Below are 22,917 nucleotides of genomic sequence, written 5' to 3'. Positions count from 1 at the left end.
CGGCATCAGGGTCTTTTCCAATGACTCAACTCTTCTCATGAGGTGGCCAAAGGATTGGAGTTTCAGCTTCAGCATCAGTCCTTCCAAAGAATACCCAGGACTGATCTCCTTTAGAATGGACTGGTTGGATCTCCTTGCAGTCCAAGGGACTCTCAAGAGTCTTCTCCAACACCACACTTCAAAAGCATCAATTCTTCGGCACTCAGCTTTCTTCACAGTCCAACTCTCACATCCATACCTGACCACAGGAAAAACCATAGCCTGGACTAGATGGACCTTTGTTGGCAAAGTAATGTCTCTGCTTTTGAATATGCTATCTAGGTTGGTCATAACTTTCCTTCCAAGAAGTAAGTGTCTTTTAATTTCATGGCTGCAGTGATTTTGGAGCCCCCAAAAATAAAGTCTGACACTGTTTCCACTATTTCCCCATCTATTTCCCATGAAGTGATGGGACCAGATGCCATGATTTTAGTTTTCTGAATGTTGAGCTTTAAGCCAACTTTTTCACTCTTCTTTTTCACTTTCATCAAGAGGCTCTTTAGTTCCTCTTCACTTTCTGCCATAAAGGTGGTGTCATCTGCATATCTGAGGTTATTGATATTTCTCCTGGCAATCTTGATTCCAGCTTGTGCTTCTTCTAGCCCAGCGTTTCTCATGATGTACTCTGCATATAAGTTAAATAAGCAGGGTGACAATATACAGCCTTGATGTACTCCTTTTCCTATTTGGAACCAGTCTGTTGTTCCATGTCCAGTTCTAACTGTTGCTTCCTGAGTTGACTGTGGCTCAAATCATGAACTCCTTATTGCCAAATTCAGACTTAAATTGAAGAAAGTGGGGAAAACCACTAGACCATTCAGGTATGACCTAAATCAAATCCCTTATTATTATACAGTGGAAGTGAAAAATAGATTTAAGGGACTAGATCTGATAGACAGAGTGCCTGATGAACTATGGACAGAGGTTCATGAAATTGTACAGGTGACAGGGATCAAGACCATCCTCATGGAAAAGAAATGCAAAAGAGCAAAATGGCTGTCTGAGGAGGGCTTACAAATAGCTACGAAAAGAAGAGAAGTGAAAAGCAAAGGAGAAAAGGAAAGATATAAGCATCTGAATACAGAGTTCCAAAGAATAGCAAGGAGAGATAAGAAAGCCTTCCTCAGTGATCAGTGCAAAGAAATAGAGGAAAACAACAGAACGGGAAAGACCAGAGATCTCTTCAAGAAAATTAGAGATACCAAGGGAATGCAAAGATGGGCACAATAAAGGAAAGAAATGGTATGGACCTGACAGAAACAGAAGATATTAAGAAAAGGTGGCAAGAATACACAGAAGAACTGTACAAAAAAGAGCTTCATGACCAAGATAATCACGATGGTGTGATCACTCACCCAGAGCCAGACATCCTGGAATGTGAAGTCAAGTGGGCCTTAGAAAGCATCACTACGCACAAAGCTAGTGGAGGTGATGGAATTCCAGTGGAGCTATTTCAAATCCTGAAAGTTGATGCTGTGAAAGTGCTGCACTCAATATGCCAGCAACTTTGGAAAACACAGCAGTGGCCACAGGACTGGAAAAGGTCAGTTTTCATTCCAATCCCAAAGAAAGGCAATGCCAAAGAATGCACAAACTACCACACAATTGCACTCATCTCACACGCTAGTAAAGTAATGCTCAAAATTCTGCAAGCCAAGCTTCAGCAGTACATGAACCATGAACTTCCAGATGTTCAAGCTGGTTCTAGAAAAGGCAGAGGAACCAGAGATCAAATTGCCAACATCTGCTGAATCATGGAAAAAGCAAGACAGTTCCAGAAGAACATCTATTTCTGCCTTATTGACTATGCCAAAGCCTTTGACTGTGTGGATCACAATAAACTGTGGAAAATTCTTCAAGAGATGGGAATACCAGACCACCTGACCTGCCTCTTGAGAAAGTGTCACATATTCACCTTTAGAAAACCATCCCATTTATTTACATTACAAAAGATAGGTGTTTGAGTTAAAATAAAATCCTATTTTCCTAAGTGCAATTAAAGCTTTTCAGAAGCAGTTCAGTGCCGCAGATATTGACCAGCTCCCTTAAGACTCTGTAATGGTTCTTCAAGGGACCCTGGGAACCAAGAGGTGAACATGGAGCTCGTCTTGTGGGGGAAGACAAGCCCATGACTCCCACTTAACACAGTCCACGAGGTGGGGTGTATTAGGGGGTTGGGCTTTTTCCTTGGGGCTGTACTGGGTGAAGAGTGTCCCCCAAAACTTCATGTCCACTCAAATCCTGTGAATGTTCCCTTCTTTGGAGATGTGAGTTGTTAAATTAAGATGAAGTCATGCCTTAACCCAATGAATGGTGTCCTTAAAAAAAGACACCATGATAAAAGACGTAATTGTAAGTGGAAATAAATAAAATAAATGGAAGAAAACATAGGCAGAACTCTCTCTGACATAAATCATAGCCCTATTTTTTACAATCTGTCTCCTATGGTAAAGGAAACAAAATAAAAAATAAAATTAAACTTAAAAGCTTTTGCACAGGACAGGGAACCATCAGCAAATTGAAAAGACAACCTACTGAATGGGAGGAAATATTTGCAAGTGATATGACTAATAAGGGAATCAAGATTGCTGGGAGAAATATCAATAACCTCAGATATGCAGATGACACCACCCTTATGGCAGAAAGTGAAGAGGAGCTAAAAAGCCTCTTAATGAAAGTGAAAGAGGAGAGCGAAAAAGTTGGCCTAAAGCTCAACATTCAGAAAACGAAGATCATGGCATCTGGTCCCATCACTTCATGGGAAATAGATGGGGAAATAGTGGAAACAGTGTCAGACTTTATTTTGGGGGGATCCAAAATCACGGCCGATGGTGACTGCAGCCATGAAATTAAAAGACGCTTACTCCTTGGAAGAAAAGTTATGACCAACCTAGATAGCATATTCAAAAGCAGAGACATTACTTTGCCGACAAAGGTCTGTCTAGTCAAGGCTATGGTATTTCCTGTGGTCATGTATGGATGTGAGAGTTGGACTGTGAAGAAGGCTGAGTGCCGAAGAATTGATGCTTTTGAAGTGTGGTGTTGGAGAAGACTCTTGAGAGTCCCTTGGACTGCAAGGAGATTCAACCAGTTCATTCTGAAAGAGATCAACCCTGGGCTTTCTTTGGAGGGGATGATGCTAAAGCTGAAACTCCGGTACTTTGGCCACCTCATGCAAAGAGTTGACTCATTGGGAAAAACTCTGATGCTGGGAGGGACTGTGGGCAGGAGGAGAAGGGGGCAACTGAGGATGAGATGGCTGGATGGCATCACGGACTCGATGGATGTGAGTCTGAGTGAACTCCAGGAGATGGTGATGGACAGGGAGGCCTGGCGTGCTGCGATTCATGGGGTCGCAAAGAGTCGGACACGACTGAGCGACTGCACTGAACTGAACTGACTGATCCCAAATGTATAAATAGTTCATATAATGCAATATAACAAAACACCCTGATTGGAAAATGGTCAGAAGACCTGAATAGACATTTTCCCAAAGAAGACATACAGCCAACAGACAAATTTAAAGAAGCTCAACATCTAATTTCTAATTATTAGAAAAATGCTAATCAAAACTGCAGTGAGATATCACCTCAATCTGGTCAGAATGGCTGTCATCAAAAAGAACACAAGTAACAAACGTTGATGAGGATGTGAAGAAAAGGGAATCTCTGTATACTGATGGTAGTAACATAAATTTGTGCAACCACAGTGGAAAATAGAATAGAGATTCCTCAAAAAACTGAAATAGAGCTCTCCCATGATTCAGCAATTCCTCTCCGCATCCAAAAAGATACATGGGCTCCAATGTTCATAGCAGCATTATTTACAGTAAGTGGAAGCAACCTAAATGCCCATCAACAGATGAATGGATAAAGAGGCTGTGGAATGGAATACCACCCAGTCATGAAAAAGAATAAATTCCTGCCAGGTGCAACAACGTGGATAGACCTGGAGGCTATTATGCTAAGTGAATAAGCCAGACAGAGAAACATGAATAGTGCATATGTTATCACTTATGTGTGGAATCTAAAAACAAACAAACAAAAATGAACATAACAAAACAAAAACAGACTCATAGTTATAGAGAACAAATTAGTAATTACTGATGGGGAGAGAGAAGTGGGGAGGGACAAGAGGAGTTGGGGTTAGAAGGTACGAACTGCTATGTAAAAAATAAATAAGCTACAAGGATTTATTGTACAACACAGGGAAAATAGCCAATATTTATAATAAATTAATGGAATCTTTTGTCTAGAAAAATGTTGACTCATTGTTTTACCTGAAACTAATGTATTAATAACATTGGAAATCAGCTATACTGCAACTAAAAAAAAAAAAAGACACCCAGACATAGAGCGGGGAAAGGCCATGTGAAGATAGAGGCAGAGGCAGGAGTTATGTTGCCACAAGCCGAGGGACACCAGGAGCTGCCAGAAGTTGGAAAAAGCGAGGAAGTGTCCACCCGCTGCTGGCGTCCCAGGTGGCTCATTGCTAAAGAACCCACCTGCCAATACAAGAGACGCAGGTTTGAACCCTGGGTCAGAAAGATCCCCCGGAAAAGGAAATGGCAACCCACTCCAGTATTCTTGTCTGGGAAATCCCATGGACAGAGGAGCCTGGCTGGCTACAGTCCATGGGGATGGCAAAAGAGTTGGACACAACTTAGCAACTAAACAACATCCTTCCGGTGAAACTTTGGAGACAGCATGGCCCTGTTGACACTTAATTAGTTTCTAGAGTCCAGAACTGTGAAAGAATAAATTTCTGTTGTTATAAGCCACAAAGCCAACTTTGTGGAAAGTTGCTGCAGGAAGTTAATATAGGGCACAAAATGAAGTATGCTGAGACATAATGATAAGGTTGCAGCAATTTGCTGTTATGAAAATTTAATAATATTACTAGATTTATTAAGTCATATTACCACTTATACTTTATACATATTTGTCACTATTAGGCTTATTATTATTGAAGTCTGATTATTATTTGTAGGCTTGTTTATTATTACTATCTGAATCAAGCAGAATTTGACTGAACTGGACCAAGAAGTTAGTGGTAAAGAGGGTAGGCTTAGCAGTCAAACAGAACTGGGTTGAAAACCCCAGCTTTGGGTACTTATCAGTAGTGTGATCTCAGTCAAGTGACTTTTGCCTCTTAGAGATTGTCCACATTGGTCAATTGCGGCTACCAAACCCTCTTCATCAGATTATTGTGAGACTGAGATTCCTCATTTAAAAACACTTAGCCCAGGAATTTCCCTAGTGGTCCAGTGGCTGAGATTCCACATGCCCAACGCAGGGGTCCGGGATTCAATCCCTGGTCAGGGAATTAGATTCCACATGCCGCAACTAAGAGATCCCCAGTGCCACAATGGAGATGGAAGATCCTGTGTGTCTCAACTAAAACGCGCCACAGCCAAATAATTTAGAATACATAAAAGCACTTAGCCCACTGCCTGGCACATAGTAACATCTCAATAAATGCCAGTCAACTCATGAGCAAAGCACGTAGTAGGTCCACCCTACCTAAAGTTGCCTCAAATAATCTCTCTTCCACGACCTTGATGATTTCTTTCTTTGTACCACCATCAACTTTCTTTCTTCATTGAAGGCTCTATTCCCAGCAGAATGTAGAATGTGAGCCCCATTAGACAGGGGCAGAGTCTCATTTATGGCTGGACATCCAGGATCTAACCGAGTCTAGTGTGTATTGGTGAGATGGTTGGATGAATGAATGAATGGCGAACACCTTGTCTTGTAAATATTAAATGAAGACACGTTTGATCAATACATTTCCTTTTATTCCATCTGTAGTCCCACACAATTGCATCAGAATTCTTATGCATCCTCCTCACCATCAACAATTTCTCCTGCCTACTGCTTTAAGCCCCTTTGGTAGGAATCCAGCCTCCCTGATAACGTAAAACATGGGTATCCTGGGATCTTCAAAGCATGGGGCTGAATCCTTGCTGGAGCTGATGGACTGTGGGACATCAGCCCTATGCTTGGCACATAGTAAGTAAATTTCCCCCTCCTCCCACTTGCTCTGTTTGTTATTTATTATAGGGTTCGGGTGGTAGAGGGGACAAAGGGGCTGAATCAAGGGATGGCTGGGAACAATTTGGGGATTTATAAAACCTTTGTGTATATCTTCCTTTTTCTTGGAGTTGGATTAGACTGGCACACTGCCTGCTTCCAGTGGTACCACCAAAAAGGACTTAGCAAGACCAACAGAATTCTCTGAAGATTCTGCATGTCAAGCGACCCCAGCCTCCTCTGTATTCCCCAGGTCCCTAGGAGTCACTGTGACTGTGAGTGGGGATTATCAGGGTGTCAGAGAGGGCCACTGCCCTAATAATAAGATGCTCTGAACTGGAGTCTTGTCAGTTACCTCTGCAAGAGGTGGATCGACATCCTTGATCCTCCTCGCATTTTAGTTCTTGGCCTTCTGTGGGAAGGGTGACCTTCAGGTAGGGCCTTTCATAGCTCTAGAACCAAGGAGGCACCTAACAATTAAGCAGGAAGAAGGGCTGGCCAGCCATCACATCTGATATCCTGAGATCCCAGGAGAATGATCCACTCTTCCCAGATCTCCTCCAGGTCCCTCATTGCTAAGCGTGAAAGCTCCACCTGGCTCCTGGAGTCTCTGGAGAATTGAGGCACTAAGCTGTTTTACTGGGAAGGTTGTTCTGACCTGCACTGAGCCTGTCCCAAGCCGCCTGCCTCCTGCCCAGCTTGCCGCCCCTCACAGGGCCTGGCTACCCAACAGACTGTGACCAGGTCATGCAGACAGGCATGACCCCGCTACCTTCCAGGGGTCAGTACCAACACTCAGTAGAAAGGGCTGAGTGTCCCGGCCTCTGGGGCTGGTTCAAGTCAGATGAAAGGATCAAGGCCACTCTTCCTCCTCCGGGGAGTGAAACGACTTCTGACTTGGCTGATTTCACCCTGTGAAAGTGATCACATCAGTGATCAGAGCTCATCAGGCCAGGATAGCTCTCTGGAATCTAGTCCGGGGGTGGTTTTCACATCAGCCTCTGTTTCAGTGACTGAGGACCTGGGGATCTCTCCTTTTCCTTCTGGCCTGAGGCCCCTCACACACTTCTTCCAGTGGGCCAGGCGGTGGTGGGCAGAGGACCGGATCTCCCCACTCCGCAGGCCATAGATAATGGGGTTGACCATGGAGTTGACAAGGCAGAGCAAGGAGCAGAAGGCAAAGACCTTCTTGACCTGGTCGCTTAGCCTGGCAGCCAGGCTGTAGACCATGAGGGCCAGTACCGGGAACCAGAATATGAAGAGCACAGCCAGGAGCATCCCCAGGGTCTTGGCCAACCGCACATCCAGCCGCATCCGGGCCATTCCAGACAGGTGTCTGTCCCGGTGCTCAGCCAAGCTGGCTACGTGCTGATGGGCCTTCCAGAGGACATGTGTGTAGGTGTAGATGATGCCCGCAAAGAGGGTGGCGATGAACAGGAGCCAGCCCAGCAGATAGTCATTGGGGATCAGGGGGAAAAGCTCAGAGCAGGGCCTGGGACAGCAGGTCCATCCCATGAGGGGCAGGTAGGACACCAATGCAGCGAGCACCCACATGATGCCCAGGGTCGCCAGTGCCCTCCTGCGGGTGAGCAGAGCTTTGTAGGTAGGCGGGTAGCGCAGACAGAGGTAGCGGTCGATGGCAGTCAGCAGCAGGCTGCCTAGGGAGGCCGTGAAGGTCAGAGTCACACTGCCAATCTTCAGCAGGAAGACAGCTTTGGAATCCACGCCATCGAAGACGTGGAAATGTACAAAGCTGGAGGCAAAGACCACACTGGCCAGAAAGTCGGCCCCAGCCAAGCTGCCAATGAACAGGTAGGAGGGCTTCTTGCGGAGCCGGTGTGAGGACACGATGAGGTAGAGAACAGCCAGGTTCTCCAGGGCGCTCAGCAGGCCCAGGAGGGTGCACAGCACTGCGATCGCGATCTTTTGGGGACCGCTCAGGATCATGTACTCCTTCATGGGGTTGAAATTCAAGCCATCGCTGGAGCCGTTGGCTGCCTCTATCTTCAGGCATATCTCCATGGGGTGGGTCCCTGGGCTTCTGCCGGGCTTGCCAAGAAGTCTTTGCTGTGGCACAAGAAGAAGAAGAGATGAGTCTTTTTCAGTCAGTGCAATGACCTCACACGATCACTCACTCTAGCCAAACTCTTCACCTGTGCGGATGGATCATATTTGTTGCTCTCTGCGGCGTCCCTAGTGTCTCAGACCGTAAAGAAACCACCTGCGATGCAGGAGACCTAGGTTCCATCCCTGGGTGGGGAAGATCCCCTGGAGAAGAGCAAGGCAACTCACTCCAGTATTCTTGCCTGGAGAATCCCATGGTCAGAGGCGCCTTGCAGGCTAGAGTCCACGGGGCCTCAAAGATTCGGACACGACTTTGTGGCCCGCACTTCCACTTTGTCACTTTCTCTCTATTTCACCCTTTCTCCATTCTGGTGAGGATGTACTAGGTCTGTACTGGTTGCCTTAGGAGAGGCATGTGGGAATTCAAGAAGCTGAAAAAGTGAAAAAAGTGAAGTTGCTCAGTTGTGTCTGACTTTTTGCGACCCCATGTGACTGTCCATGGGATTTTCCAGGCAAGAGTATTCCAGGCAAGGTTACCATTGCCTTCTCCAGGGGATCTTCCCCACCCAGGGATCAAACCCAGGTCTGCCACATTGCAGGCAGACGCTTTACCATCTGAGCCACCAGGAAAGTACATCAAGAAGCCAAAGCGACCTGCAAACGATATGATCTCACATATACGTGGAACTAAGAAAAACTCCAAAACTAATTCAAAGATACAGACACTAGCTTGGTGGTTGCCAGAAGGAGGGATTGGTGGGAGGGTGGTGTGGATGAAATGCCTGAAGGGAGTCAAAGGTACAAGCTTTCAATTATAAAAAAGTCTTGGGGAGAGTTACTAATACTATATTTGAAAGTTGCTAAGAGAATAGATCTTGAAATTCCTCATCATAAGAAAAAGATTGCAACTGTGTAATAATAAGGAAGTGGTAACCCACTCCAGTCCTCTTGCCTAGCAAATTCCATGAATGGAGGAGCCTGGTGGGCTACATACAGTCCATGGGGTCGCAAGGAGTCGGACACGACTGAGTGACTTCACTTTCACTTTTCAATGACTTATTCCGGTGATCATTTCCCAATACGTACAAATATCAAATTATTATGTTGTACACCTGGAAATAGTATTCTGTCACATGTGAATTATACCTCAATAAAGTAAAATAAGAAATAAAAGTGACTTGCAAGCTTTTGGGGTTCACGCAAAAAACTACGCTAAAGACTTCATTTTGAAAGTATGGACATGGGGTCACGAAGAATCAGACACGACTGAGCGACTGAACTGGACGGAACTGAAGGGTCGGAAACTGGAAGGAGGGCTTCCCGGGTGGCTCAGTGGTGAAGAACCCACCTGCCAATGCCGGAGACGCGGACTCAATCCCTGGTCTGGGAAGATCCCACGTGCTGGGGAGCAGCTAAGCCCATGGGCCACAGCTGGAACCTGAGCTCTAGAGCTTGCGAGCTACAGCTGCTGAAGCCTGCACACCCTGGAGCCCACGCTCTGCAACAGGAGAAGCCGCCACAACGGAAAGCCCATGCGCTGGAACTGGAGAGTGGCCCCATGCTCCACAACTAGAGGAAAGCCTGCAGAGCAGTGAGGACCCAGAGAGCCAAAAAGAAACACAGAAAGCGACAGTAAAACACTGAAAGGCAAGCAAAACCAAGAAAAAATGGACTCCAGAGTGATAGGGTGCAGGGCTTTTTGCATTTGTGTTTTGTTTGCCAGTTCTGGTAAGATGCTGAAGGTTTAACAACTTTTTAGGGATGGTTAGACAAAACTTGGGTTTCACACAAGTAGAAATGCCAGATAAAATATAGGAGTCCAGATAAACTTGAATGTCAGATAATGAATCATCTTTAGTGTAAGTATGTCCTAAGTATTGAGAAAAACAAACAGGGCACCTCAATATTGTAAGGGACATTATTAGAAAGCAAACTGAATTTTTCTAGAGGGATTTACTCTCTTATCCAGGTCACATAAGATTTCCACATATAAAGGCCCAGGGAATGTGAGGTCATGATGCAGAATTACAAAATGCACAAGTAAATAGGAAGAAGAGTTAGCAGAAATGTCATATGGTAGAATTAGACTTCCAAGAACTTCATATAATTCTTGGGTTTATGTTATAGAATATGTATATAAGCTGCTTCTTTTTCGTGCAGCACGAGATCTTAGTTCTTGGACCGGGGGTTGAACCCATGCCTCCTGCACTGGAAGCATGGAATCTTAACCACTGGACAGGGAAATCGGAATATGTTTAATATGGTTAAACAATAAGGAATCAAAACCATGATTACTTAGTTAGAGGCTAGGCAGATTTGAAGAAGAATCAAGTAGAATTTCTGGATGTGAAAAATGAACTCATTGAAAATGGAAAGCCTTAAGAGGAGGTGAAAGAGCAGAAGAGACTCAGTTCAGTTCAGTTCAGTTGCTCATTTGTGTCCGACTCTTTACAACCCCATGAATTGCAGCGCACCAGGCCTCCCTGTCCATCACCAACTCCCGGAGTTCACTCAAACTCATGTCCATCAAGTCGGTGATGTTATCCAGCCATCTGATCCTCTGTCGTCCCCTTTTCCTCCTGCCCCCAATCCCTCCCAGCATCAGAGTCTTTTCCAATGAGTCAACTCTTCTCATGAGGTGGCCAAAGTACTGGAGTTTCAGCTTTAGCATCATTCCTTCCAAAGAAATCCCAGGGCTGATCTCCTTTAGAATGGACTGGTTGGATCTCCTTGCAGTCCAAGGGACTCTCAAGAGTCTTCTCCAACACCGCAGTTCAAAAGCATCAATTCTTCAGCGCTCAGCTTTCTTCACAGTCCAACTGTCACATCCATACATGACCACAGGAAAAACCATAGCCTTGACTAGACGGACCTTAGTCAGCAAAGTAATGTCTCTGCTTTTGAATATACTATCTAGGTTGGTCATAACTTTTCTTCCAAGGAGTAAGTGTCTTTTAATTTCATGGCTGCAATCACCATCTGCAGTGATTTTGGAGCCCCAAAAAATAAAGTCTGACACTGTTTCCACTGTTTCCCCATCTATTTCCCATGAAGTGATGGGACCGGATGCCATGATCTTCATTTTCTGAATGTTGAGCTTTAAGCCAACTTTTTCATTCTCCTCTTTCACTTTCATCAAGAGGCTTTTTAGTTCCTCTTCACTTTCTACCATAAGGGTGGTGTCATCTGCATATCTGAGGTTATTGATATTTTTCCTGGCAATCTTGATTCCAGAAGAGACTAGCCAGCTAAAAGCTCTGATCTAGAAAGTGGATCTGGGGAAACTTCTCAAAAGGCTGCACAAGGAGATAGAGAGATGGGAAAGATGGAAAAATGGTTAAGAGACAGGAAGGATCAAAAGAAAAGGTTTAAAATATATCCAACTGGAGTTTCAGAAGAGATGAATAGAAATTGGTGATGGGCATTGGGGAGGTCATATTCAAAGAGATGCTAGTGGAGAATTGCCCAGAATTCTCCTGGATGTGATTCCTCAGATTCAGAAATCACAGTGAACTTCGAGCAGGTTTGGTTTTTTTTTTAACCTGTAGTTGATTTAAAATGTTGTGTTAGTTCTAGGTGTACAACAACGTGATTCAGTGTATATATATATATATACATATATATATGTATATATATATTCCAGATTCTTTTCCATTATAGGTTATTATAGGATATTGAATATAGCTACCTATGCTATACAATGAAAAAAGAAAAAAAAAAGTGCTAGTTGCTCAGTCCTGTCCTGATTCTTTGTGACCCCATGGACAGTAGCCTGCCAGGTTCCTCTGTCCATGGAATTCTCCTGGTAAGAATTCTGGACTGGGTTGCCATGCCCTTCTCCAGGAAATAAATAAATAAAAGTCAAGAGTCTTTTATAAACATAACATTATATTTATATATATATGCCTTTTCAGTTTCTTTTCCATTATAGGGTGTTACAGGAGATTGAATATAGCTCCCTGTGCTATACAGTAGGACCTTGTTTATCCACTTTATATATAGTCATGTGTTGAGCAGAAGTTTTAAAACAAATGAATTCCATATTCACATATATTGTAATAAAACTTCAGAATGCCAAAGACAAAGAGGGAAAATTAAAAACAATCAGAGATTAAAAAAAAGCACAATACCTGCAAAGGAATCACAATGAAATTTAAAAGCAGCTTGGCCAAGAGCAATAATAATAGCCAGAAGATAGATGGCAAAAAGCTAGCTGTCAATCAATTCAGTTCAGTTCAGTTCAGTCGCTCAGTCGTGTCCGACTCTTTGCGACCCCATGAATTGCAGCACGCCAGGCCTCCCTGTCCATCACCAACTCCCGGAGTTCACTCAGACTCACGTCCATCGAGTCCGTGATGCCATCCAGCCATCTCATCCTCTGTCTCAAAATAATCCAAATAGAATTATTCACTAACAGACCTTCACTGAAGGAAGTCTAAAAGAGATGCCATCAGAAGAAGGAAATTCTCCATAGAGGGAAGGATAGAAAGGCAAGAAGGAACTGTGAACAAATAAGTGAATAAATGTATGAGTAAATAAGAACAAATGTCTGTATTAAGCAATAATAATATAATAATAATAGTGACTGAGACTGATTTGGAGGGGATGAAAACAGAGTGCAAGTAAAATTGTGAATGACAGTAACACAAGCCGATAGAGAGGAATAGAGCTGAAGCTTTATTTAGGAAGTGAGTAACGGTATTGAACTGTGGTGTTGGAGAAGGCTCTTGAGAGTCCGTTGGACGGCAAGGAGATCCAACCAGTCCATCCTAAAGGAAATCAGTTCTGAATATTCATCATAAGGACTGGAAATGAAGCTGAAGCTGAAGCTCCAATACTTTGGCCACCTGATGCAAAGAGCCGACTCATTGGAAAAGACCCTCATGCTGGGAAAGATTGAAGGCGGGAGGAGAAGTGGACAACAGAGGACGAGATGGTTGGATGGCATCACTGACTCAATGGACAGGAATTTGAGCAAGCTTCAGGGGATGGCAAATGACAGAGAAGCCTAGAGTGCTGCAGTCCATGAGGTCGCAAAGAGGTGGGCAACTGAGTGACTGAACAGTAACAAACGGAAATGGTCTAATTTAGACTTTTAAAAATCAGGCGTCAGGACTTCACTGGTGGTTCAGTGGTTAAGACTTCACCTTCCAATGAAGGGGTGCAGGTTCAATCCCTTGTTGGGAAGCTAAGAGCCCACAAGCTTCATGCGCCAAAAGGCCAGACATAAACAGTAGAAGCAACATTGTAACAAATTCAATAAAGACTTTTAAAATGATCCAATAAACTTAAAAAAAATCAGGCATCATCCTGGCAACTAAAAATCGGCACTTACCAAGAGCATTGCCAATGAATGAACAACAAAGGCGTTTACCATCTGCCTCTGTAGGAGACTGAGCCCCTGCTGCTATAGCTGTTGACCTTCAATAACCCCTGAGGGAGTTCAGGGTGGAATGAGGCACTCTGTGCTCCAGGGAATCTGGTGGGACAGGTCTTTAGACAGTTGGATGTTTTTAGGAATTTTGTGATCTCAATCCTTGCATCTCCTCATATCTAGAGAAGCACTAAATCCCTTCCTGGTGACATCAGATTCTTATAACTAACAAAAAGCCTTTTGTAAAATGAGTGCTTTGTGGTATTGAACTCCACCTTCTCCAGAATCTTATATGTTGACTTCCCCCCACTGCCGCTTTGGAGAAGTCTCTCAGAGCTATCTGAGATGCTGCCTCCGGGGCTGCAGTCCTCATCTTGTCCCCAATAAAACTGAACTCGGCCACTCTCAAGTTGTACATCTTTTTTAGTCAACAGTTATTGAGACCACGAAGGGACCCAGACTAGACTTCCTTCCTTCAACTGCACTCTACGAGGAACCGGAGCTTTGGTACCAGCAGCGGCCCCTTGTGCCCATTCTTGGGGAGTGCAGACGAATTTGGGTAAGTCTCTCCTAGTTCTCGAATCTCCTGTGTTGGTTGAGATTCTGAGTTTTACTTGGCAGTGGAGGAGGTTACCTGCCCCCTCCCAGTAGGAAAGTTACTGGCCGGGGGCCCAGGTGAAACATCCGGGGCATACCCACTCATGATCCAGACACTGAGTGGGGCTTGGTTGAAAGATACTGAGAAATCCCCACCCAGGCAAAGGATACTGGGTTGGGGGGCTGGCTGAAAGATGCCAGGGAATTACCTACCCAGTGAAAAGGTACTGGGTAGGGGGACTCGACTGAGGAAAAAAATTAAGGAATACCCGAGGCTCAGCTGAAAGATGCTGAGGTTGCTCCGTTGTAGGGGACTGAATGGTCTTAGCTAAGTGTAAGAGGCTGATCTAACACTTCCTCAATTCGACTGCCATTATAGAATTTGTCAGGATAAAAGTGAGGAGAATATATGAGAGCTTTGCTCCAAAGAAAAGGGGCAAGACTCCTTCCGGTTGGTTTCGGTTTTCTCAGCTGACTGAGGAGTTTACGCGAGTGGTGGAAGCCTAGTACTCATACCATGCAGCAGTCCCATAGGGAAGCCCACTCATTAATTAAAATACTTGTTCACCTGGGGGTCGCACATAAGAATTGGCTATTCAGCCACCTGAGCAGCCACGGTGATCCTAGATTGCCGGAGGCAGAATCTGAGACACTTAAGACCAGCTGAAAGACTCTGGGGTGACTCCTGGAGGAATTAAGCTCACAAGCAGCAGATGGGCCCACTACACAAGTTCACTAGTGATTTTTATCCCTGACAAATTCAGCTTAAAATGGGAAACAGAATCTCTCAAAAATAGAAACAAAGGAGTGTCAGAAGGCCAGCCTCTGCTAACACTCCAGCCAGATTCATGTGTAATACCTATGCAGCTCATACTTGCAAGCACCTAGTTAACTGAAGAAATTATACAAAAAGAAATCTCAACCTAAAAGGGCCAAATAGGGGTCCTTTTGATATATCAAAATTGATATTTTTGCATGCACAATCAGAAAAGGCCTGCTGTGCTTACTTTGACTGGTATCTAGAAGCTTCTAAAAGAGGAAATGATAGAGTAACTTCTTCACAGGAAACCAACAAGAAATTGCTTGAAACTGTATCAGAACTGAAAAAGGCTGCTAGTACTGATTCTGCCAGGTCGCAGGTCTAGTGGAACTGGGAAGTCACATTTGGCATTTACGCCATTTGGCTTTTGATTTCTGGGCATCTCTTTGCCTTTTGTTTCAGAGTGTGGCTACTGGCTGGTGAAGTTCTGGTTTGGTTTGGTTTGAGTGTGCAGACATCTGGTACATACTTCTCGAGCTAATATGGGAATTGCTCATTTTAAGGTTCCACACTCCACCTGGGAACCCCTTGGAAAACAGATTTTTTTTTTTGACTGGTCAATCTATAGCTATGACAAGAAAAATGGCCTAAAATATTAGATCTTTATTGACAATAGGATAGGAAAATGGACTAAAATTCCCTTATGTCTAGGACTTCCTTCTGTAATTAACAGCCTGGGGCTGATCAAACTAAGACCCTCACTTCCCTAGAGGGACAATCCCTGCTGGGACCAATCTGCCCTTGTTATAAGGACCAACTTGAGCACTATCTGGTCTAAATTCTGGGTATAAAACTATGATCAGAGAAAAATATTATTTTTGACAATGTGGTCACAATATTCTTTAGACTCCTTAAAGAAAAATATTATCTTTTTAAGAATTCTTGCCCTGAGGAAATAATTCCGCCTGGAATGGGGGAGACCCGGGTTTGATCCCTGGGTTGGGAAGATCCCCTAGAGAAGGAAATGGCAACCCACTCCAGTACTCTTGCCTGGAGAATCCCATGGAGGGAGGAGCCTGGTAGGCTACAGTCCATGGGGTCACAAAGAGTCAGACACGATTGAGCAACTTCACTTTCTTTCATACCTTTAGACCAGAGCTCTCTGGATCACTCTAGATCATCTCTAATTCCTGAAACCAAAAGAAAAAAAAAAGGGAACAAAGCCTTTTAAAATCTTACTCCAACCCTTTTTTTTAAAAATAACTAGTATTCATAACTGAGTTTGGAAATTAAGCAGAATATTTTCATTGTACCTAGGTTTAATATAAGTTAACTATTATTATATCTATTACAAGTTTGTCAGCAAGGAAATTACCTTGAGTGAAGAAACTTCTAAAAAATGTTACCCCAATCTGGAGAGACTATTTTATTAATTAATTAATTAATTAATTAGTTTTGGAGAGACTATTTTAGACAGACATTCCTAAAGAATAATTATTCTTAACTTGAACTTCTAAGGATTGTGCTAAATTAAGTGTTGGAAGTGTATTGAATAGCTAAGTCATTTCCAAATAAAATAAGATTTTGAAACATTTACTGCTGAACACTAATTTCCTTTTACAGAGAAACTAAAGATTTCTGGGATTAAAAATGAACAATATTTGGGGCCATCCTAAAATGTTCTCTTTAAGAAAGCAAAGGTTTTAGAAATTATCACTGGTATTTATGCTTATCAGTCTATAAAATGCTAAAATAAAAGTCAGTTCTTGGTTGCTTAAGGGAAGTAGGAAGTATGTTTTTGGTAAAGAAGGTATGAGGAATGGAACTGCGTTTTGTGAAGGGAAAAGGAAGTAAGCCTGCTTTACAGGTGGCTTTTTAGGAAGAACATAGTCATGGGTACAGAAAGCGATGAGGTTTGTGAAAAGCAAACCATGAAGAAAGTTTTGTACATAGTCAGGACTAAGTTTTCTTTATCTCTTAAATGATCTGTTCTAAAATCTTTTATTGTTACTTTCACCAAGTGAATAGCTATTGTTTCACAATGACGTATAATCCTATTTGACTGAGTTCTAAACCTTTTTGATATTTGTTGACAAAACTTCCTAAATCCTTCTAATGAAGAAGACTTCTAGCTAACTTCTGGATTCTTCAGAGGGCCCCTGAAACACCCCAAAGAGAGATAGTACACTAATTTGGCTCATTTTGTATACAGAATTACATGGGGAATATTGTCCAGTGAGTAATAAGTCTCAGTTTAAGCCACCAGGGAAGTCCTATACTGTATGGTAAATGTTACTAATATAGATATCCTAGAAACTGTATGGAGTTCCTAAAATTCTGATATGTTTGGGTAAAATGTTATCAGGCAGGATTCTAGTTACTATCTCAATATTGTCATAGCATTAACCAAGTTTTGCCTCTTTAAGAAGATTTGTAAAAAGGACTTTTGAATAAATGCCAGTTTCTGAACTGAGTAAGGATTCTAATAGAAAACCTGACGACTTCACAAAGGTTAACAAAAGGACTGAATGAACTGGTGAATATGCTTATAACTTGTATAGTTTCTATCTGAAAAATTACTGATTTGAATCTGTGTTTTCCAGGAGTAAGAAAAAAAAAACCACCTTTCCCTCAAACTAATTATGGCAGTAGTTTGGTAAAATTATATTTTATAAACAAATTGAAACATTTATCTTTTCTCTCTATCTGAACCCTCCAGAGATTGGAATCTCTTAGTTTCCAGTAACTTTATCAGATAGGTTAGGAAGGTTATCTCAATAACAGGTACAGAAATATGACACCACCCTTATGGCAGAAAGTGAAGAAGAACTAAAAAGCCTCTTGATGAAAGTGAAAAAGGAGAGTGAAAAAGTTGGCTTAAAGCTCAACATTCAGAAAACGAAGATCATGGCATCCGGTCCCATCACTCCATGGGAAATAGATGGGGAAACAGTGGAAACAGTGTCAGACTTTATTTTTTTGGGCTCCAAAATCACTGCAGATGTTGACTGCAGCCATGAAATTAAAAGACGCTTACTCCTTGGAAGAAAAGTTATGAGCAACCTAGATAGCATATTCAAAAGCAGAGACATTACTTTGCCAACAAAGGTCCATCTAGTCCAGGCTATGGTTTTTCCTGTGGTCATGTATGGCTGTGAGAGTCGGACTGTGAAGAAGGCTGAGTGCTGAAGAATTGATGCTTTTGAACTGTGGTGTTGGAGAAGACTCTTGAGAGTCCCTTGGACTGCAAGGAGATCCAACCAGTCCATTCTAAAGGAGATCAGTCCTGGGTGTTCATTGGAAGGACTGATGCTAAAGCTGAAACTCCAATACTCTGGCCACCTTATGCGAAGAGTTGAGTCATTGGAAAAGACCCTGATGCTGGGAGGGATTGGGGGCAGGAGGAGAAGGGGACGACAGAGGATAAGATGGCTGGATGGCATCACCGACTCAATAGCCATGAATTTGGGTGAACTCCAGGTGTTGGTGATGGACAGGGAGGCCTGGTGTGCTGCGATTCATGGGGTTGCAAAGAGTCAGACACGACTGAGCAGCTGAACTGAACTGAACTGAGAAGGGAGGAATTTATTTAGATCTGTTAGGCAAAATCTGTGATAAGTCTTTGGCATGACTTTCCTAGCCCTGAAAGATTTTATTTTAAAAGTTCAATCTGAGACTATAAAAGTCTCAGCAAAGCAAAAAAATCTATGATCAATTTTGGTTATGTAAATCATGCCCAGTTTATTGAGACCAGACCTATATTACAAACAGGTCTTAATTAGGTTATATTTGGTAAAAATGACTGTGATTTTAGGGAGAAGGGGCTTCCATGGTGGCTCAGATGGTAAAGTGTCTGCCTGCAATGCAGGAGACCCAGGTTTGATCCCTGGGTTGGGAAGATCCCCTGGAGGAGGAAATGGCAACTCACTCCAATACTCTTGCCTGAAAAATTCCATGGACAGAGGAGCCTGGGGGGCTACAGTCCATGGGATCACAGAGAGTCAGACATGACTGAGTGACTTCACTTTATTTAGGGAGAAAGAGATGTTTCGATGAATGTTAAATCCCAGCTCTGTATCTACTAAGACTCATTTCCTGGATAGGTCTTTGCTGTTAGGGTATATTAATGTAAAATTTAATTGAATTATTGAAGGACACTCGGGCTGTTTTTGAAGTTTATCTCAGTAATCTGTCTTTGGATGAAGATCAGTTGCCTCACACATAACCTGCAACCAAGACTGGAAGAAGACATAATTTAAGGAACTCTCTCCAACCTAGATGGAAGGACCTTTCAACTCCATGGTACTCTTAACTAGCTCATGCCCAGTGAAATTGAAGGGAAATTGAATCAGGTTAACTCCCACTTCCAAAGGCCCCTGAGCTGGACTGGTCTATAGAGAGGCCTACTGACCTCAAACTCACCTTAAAATGATGCTCAAACAGAGGAAACTACACTATCCTAGGATGAGAAGAAGATGATATCAGAAGCAGACAGCTTGCCCAAGATGCTGATCTGACTTGTGTGATCATTTATAATGTTTTCTTGGTTCCTTGGACTTATGCCTATCAACCAAGTGTTTATCATGGACATGATTCTATGCTAGTTTAAAACTCAATCCAATTGTTGGTTTGTGGCCAGTTACCTGTGCCTAGTACTTCTGGGTTACCTTGGTGGATTTCTGTTCTCCAGGGCTCTGATTGGATACCCCCTAGGAAATTTATTTTAGATGAGTGTTCAGTCCTGTTCTATCTATTCATTATATTACTAGATGGGATCCTCTCACCTGGCCAATTAATAATACCTGCTTTGATGCTGGCCATAGATTTAAGTTTTCTCTTAGGGTCATTTGAACTCAATTAAGTGATGAGCTAAGTCTCAATAAAAAATTAACTTCTCATCCATTAAAAGGAAAACTCCCACAATTATGGGGAGGATGTACATGGTTAACACAGGCTATGGTCATTTAAGTTTAAGGCTTCTCTATGTTGGGAACGGTTAAATCATACTAAAAATGATCAACCTGCTAATTATGAGACAAGGCTGGGTGCTTTATGAACTATGCCTGTTATTACCCTTAAAGAGAGTGATTGGTATGGAACTCAGTGGATTTGTGGCACTAATTTATGGCCTTGACATCTACAGGGATGGATACGAAGGTGTAGCCTGGGATTCCTATGAATTTAAGGTCATACTTGTTAACAAATTAGAGGTAACTCCAGACAATCTATTATTGATATGATCCCAGTGGGTCAAAGATCTGTATTCTACTAGTATGACCATTTAACAGCTTTTGTGTGTGTGTGTGTGTTTGCCTTCAGTGGGGTTGGAGGATGTAATTGATCATATCTAAGCCTTAACAACTTTCATAAGCTTTAAATGATAGTAATTGGGCTATTAGCCTATTGAATTCTGAGATCTATATGGTGAGAAAGGAAGTGCTATACAACTTCAAGGTCTTACAGCATCTCAGGGAGATGTCTGTGCTATAATTCAAAGTGAATGCTGTATTTTCATACCTGACAAATCCTTTAATGTAACACATTTGATGACCCAAATGAAAAATCCCTAGTCTTGACAATCTTAAAAAAAAAAAAACAACTGGTTTGGTGTGGGAGACTCATGGCTAAAATATTTACTTTTAATTCCACTAATGTTTTTAACTATGAAGTGAAGTCTCTCAGTCGTGTCTGACTCTTTGCGACCCCATGGACTGTAGCCCACCAGGCTCCTCTGTCCATGGGATTCTCCTGGCAACAGTACTGGAGTGGGTTGCCACTTCCTTCTCCAGGGGATCTTCCCGACCCAGGGATCGAACCCAGGTCTCCCGCGTTGTAGACAGACGCTTTACCGTCCGAGACACCAGGGAAGTATTTGTTTTTAACTATACCATTTGTATTTTGGTTGTTTCATAAGATTATTATTTCTTGAATTACCAAGTATATGACTGAGGCTCCAACAAAAATGATGACTAGACTTGAAGCAGTTGATCAATGTATAGCTCGATATATGATCGATGATTGTAATAGTGAAACTCTAGGTGTGAAAAGATGCAGTGAGAGGAAACTAGAAGACAGGTGTCCACAGCTCTTTGACTATTGAGACCTAATCCAGTAACAGCACATTGAGTGCCTTATCAACAAACACCTTCTTCAGAACTGGGAACGAGCCTTCCTAGCAACACGGGACAAAATGGTCATGAAATGCCCCCCAAAATATGGTCAGACTTATGACCACAAGGGGGCCAGGTCAACCGCAAATTGTCACTTACCAAGAGCATTGCCAATGAATGAACAACAAAGGCATTTTCCACCTGCTTCTACGGAGATTGAGCCCCATGCTGCTGCAGCTGTTGAATTCACCAACCCCTGAGGCAGTTCAGGGAGTGAGGGCCTCTGTCCTCCAGGGAATCTGGTGGGACAGGTCTTAATTTTATCAATCCTTGCATCTCCTCTTATCCAGAGAAGCCCTAAATTCCCTCACAGTGACATCAGATCCTCATGATTAACAAAAAACCTTTTGTAGAATGAGTACTTCATGGTATTCAACTGCCCCTTCAACAAAACCTTATATATTGACTTTCCCCCCACTGCTGCTTTGGAGCAGATTCTCAGAGCTATCTGAGATGCTGCCTCCTGGACTGCAATCCTCATTTCCCCACAAATAAAACTTAACTTGCAACTCTCAAGTTGTACACCTCTTTTTTCAGTCGACAAGCTAAACATCCCACTCATGAAATTAGACAAAGAGCAACAGCAAAAATAAAGAGAAGGCAGAAGGCAGAAATAATAAGAGCAGAAACTGATGACACGGTAAAACAACTGAAAATAAGATGCCCTGACAAAGACCGAAACTAGTTCTTTGAGAACATCATAAAACAGACAGACCTCACGTAAGATTCCTCAAGATAAAGAAGAGAGCCTCCGAATAAGAAAAATATCAGGCATGAAAGAAAATGGTCAATTATCCTCTGAAACGACGTTTAACCTCAATAGCATCCACAAAAAGGCAAGTTTCACCACCATCAGATCAGCCAAAAGATGAACCTGACAACGCTGAGTATTGGAGAGGTGTGGAGGGCGAAAATTCAGTGCTGTGATGAGGGTGTGAGTTGGTGCAAACACTGTGGTGAGCAGTTTCCCAAAATCTAATGAAGCCAAAGACAGCCACTTCCCTGGAATGCACCAATTCCGCGCCTGAAAATGTTCAAAGGTGTTAGTTTCAGCATTTTTGAAATAGCAAAAAGCCACCACCAATCACAAAAGTCCATCAAGTGGAAAATGCATAGATAAGTTACAGTACATGCCTACGAAGAACTACATAAAGCAGTAAAAAATGAACTAGGACTAAACTCATCAACAGGGGTAAGTCTTACCAACACAACGTGGAGCCAGAAGTCCAGTCCCTTAGGAGAATGTAGAAGTTTTATAAAGCAGATAAAGGGAACTGGAAGATAATGGCAGAGGAATTAGAGAAGTAGGAGGGAGGGCAGGATTTTTTCCAGACTAGACTAGAAATCAACACCTTGCCTGAGGCAAAGCGAAAAAGCGTGCTTCTCTCTGTCGATGATGTCGTGTGTATTCTTTACTCGCTGTTTTTCGGTCTTGAAATGTTAAATAGTAAAACACTAAAAAATAGTTATTATTGAAAAGTGGAAAAGTAGCTACATTGAAACACAATAGTATTTTATAAAGTGTAAATATTTTACTTAACATTCAAAACAGGATTTATTATAATTTTTTGGCACTCATTTAAATTTTGTTCCCCCAGTGAGACCCTACTTCTGGTCCTGTTAGAGGTTCTCAGTGGGTGGGAGGTGGAACGAGAGATGTCTGTGGCTTTCCGAGCAGTGGTTTCCTGGTGTGTCTGAGTGGGAAGACCTTAACCGCATTTTCATATCTTCCCTCACAATAACCTCCAGGGTAGGTATGCTTATGCTCACTTTGTAGAGGAAGAAGACTTAGGAATGATAAACTCTTTGGGCAACCTGGACTCAATTTCCTTATTTATAAAATGCAATAATGTTGGTAACCTCATCATAAAGATTTAGTGA

The 22,917-nt window shown here is 42.7% G+C and overlaps 1 protein-coding gene across 37 annotated transcripts in view; it reads right to left on the bottom strand.

The window, feature by feature from the left end:
* Positions 1-5,814: 5,814 nt before the first annotated feature.
* The window catches only part of CNR2 (cannabinoid receptor 2), a 36,517-nt gene continuing 19,414 nt past the window's right edge, over positions 5,815-22,917 (bottom strand). For 5 of the 37 annotated variants that reach the window (XM_069578948.1, XM_069578944.1, XM_069578952.1 and 2 more), the window contains 2 exons: positions 21,136-21,361; positions 5,815-8,138 (listed from right to left, as the gene is read on the bottom strand). In XM_069578948.1, coding sequence (XP_069435049.1) covers positions 7,008-8,138; positions 21,136-21,144 — 1,140 coding nt within the window. In that variant the 5' untranslated portion in view covers positions 21,145-21,361 and the 3' untranslated portion in view covers positions 5,815-7,007. Of the gene's footprint in view, positions 8,139-8,224; positions 8,567-13,470; positions 13,679-16,011; positions 16,057-21,135; positions 22,061-22,239; positions 22,311-22,917 lie in introns of all 37 variants that reach the window. The other 32 variants (XM_069578959.1, XM_069578960.1, XM_069578978.1 and 29 more) reach the window with 21 other exon arrangements.

Source organism: Ovis canadensis, chromosome 2 (assembly GCF_042477335.2).
Source record: "Ovis canadensis isolate MfBH-ARS-UI-01 breed Bighorn chromosome 2, ARS-UI_OviCan_v2, whole genome shotgun sequence".
In the NCBI taxonomy this organism is placed as follows: Eukaryota; Metazoa; Chordata; class Mammalia; order Artiodactyla; family Bovidae; genus Ovis; species Ovis canadensis.
Note: the sequence above shows the minus strand (reverse complement) of the source record. Positions and strands in the feature narration are given on the sequence as shown.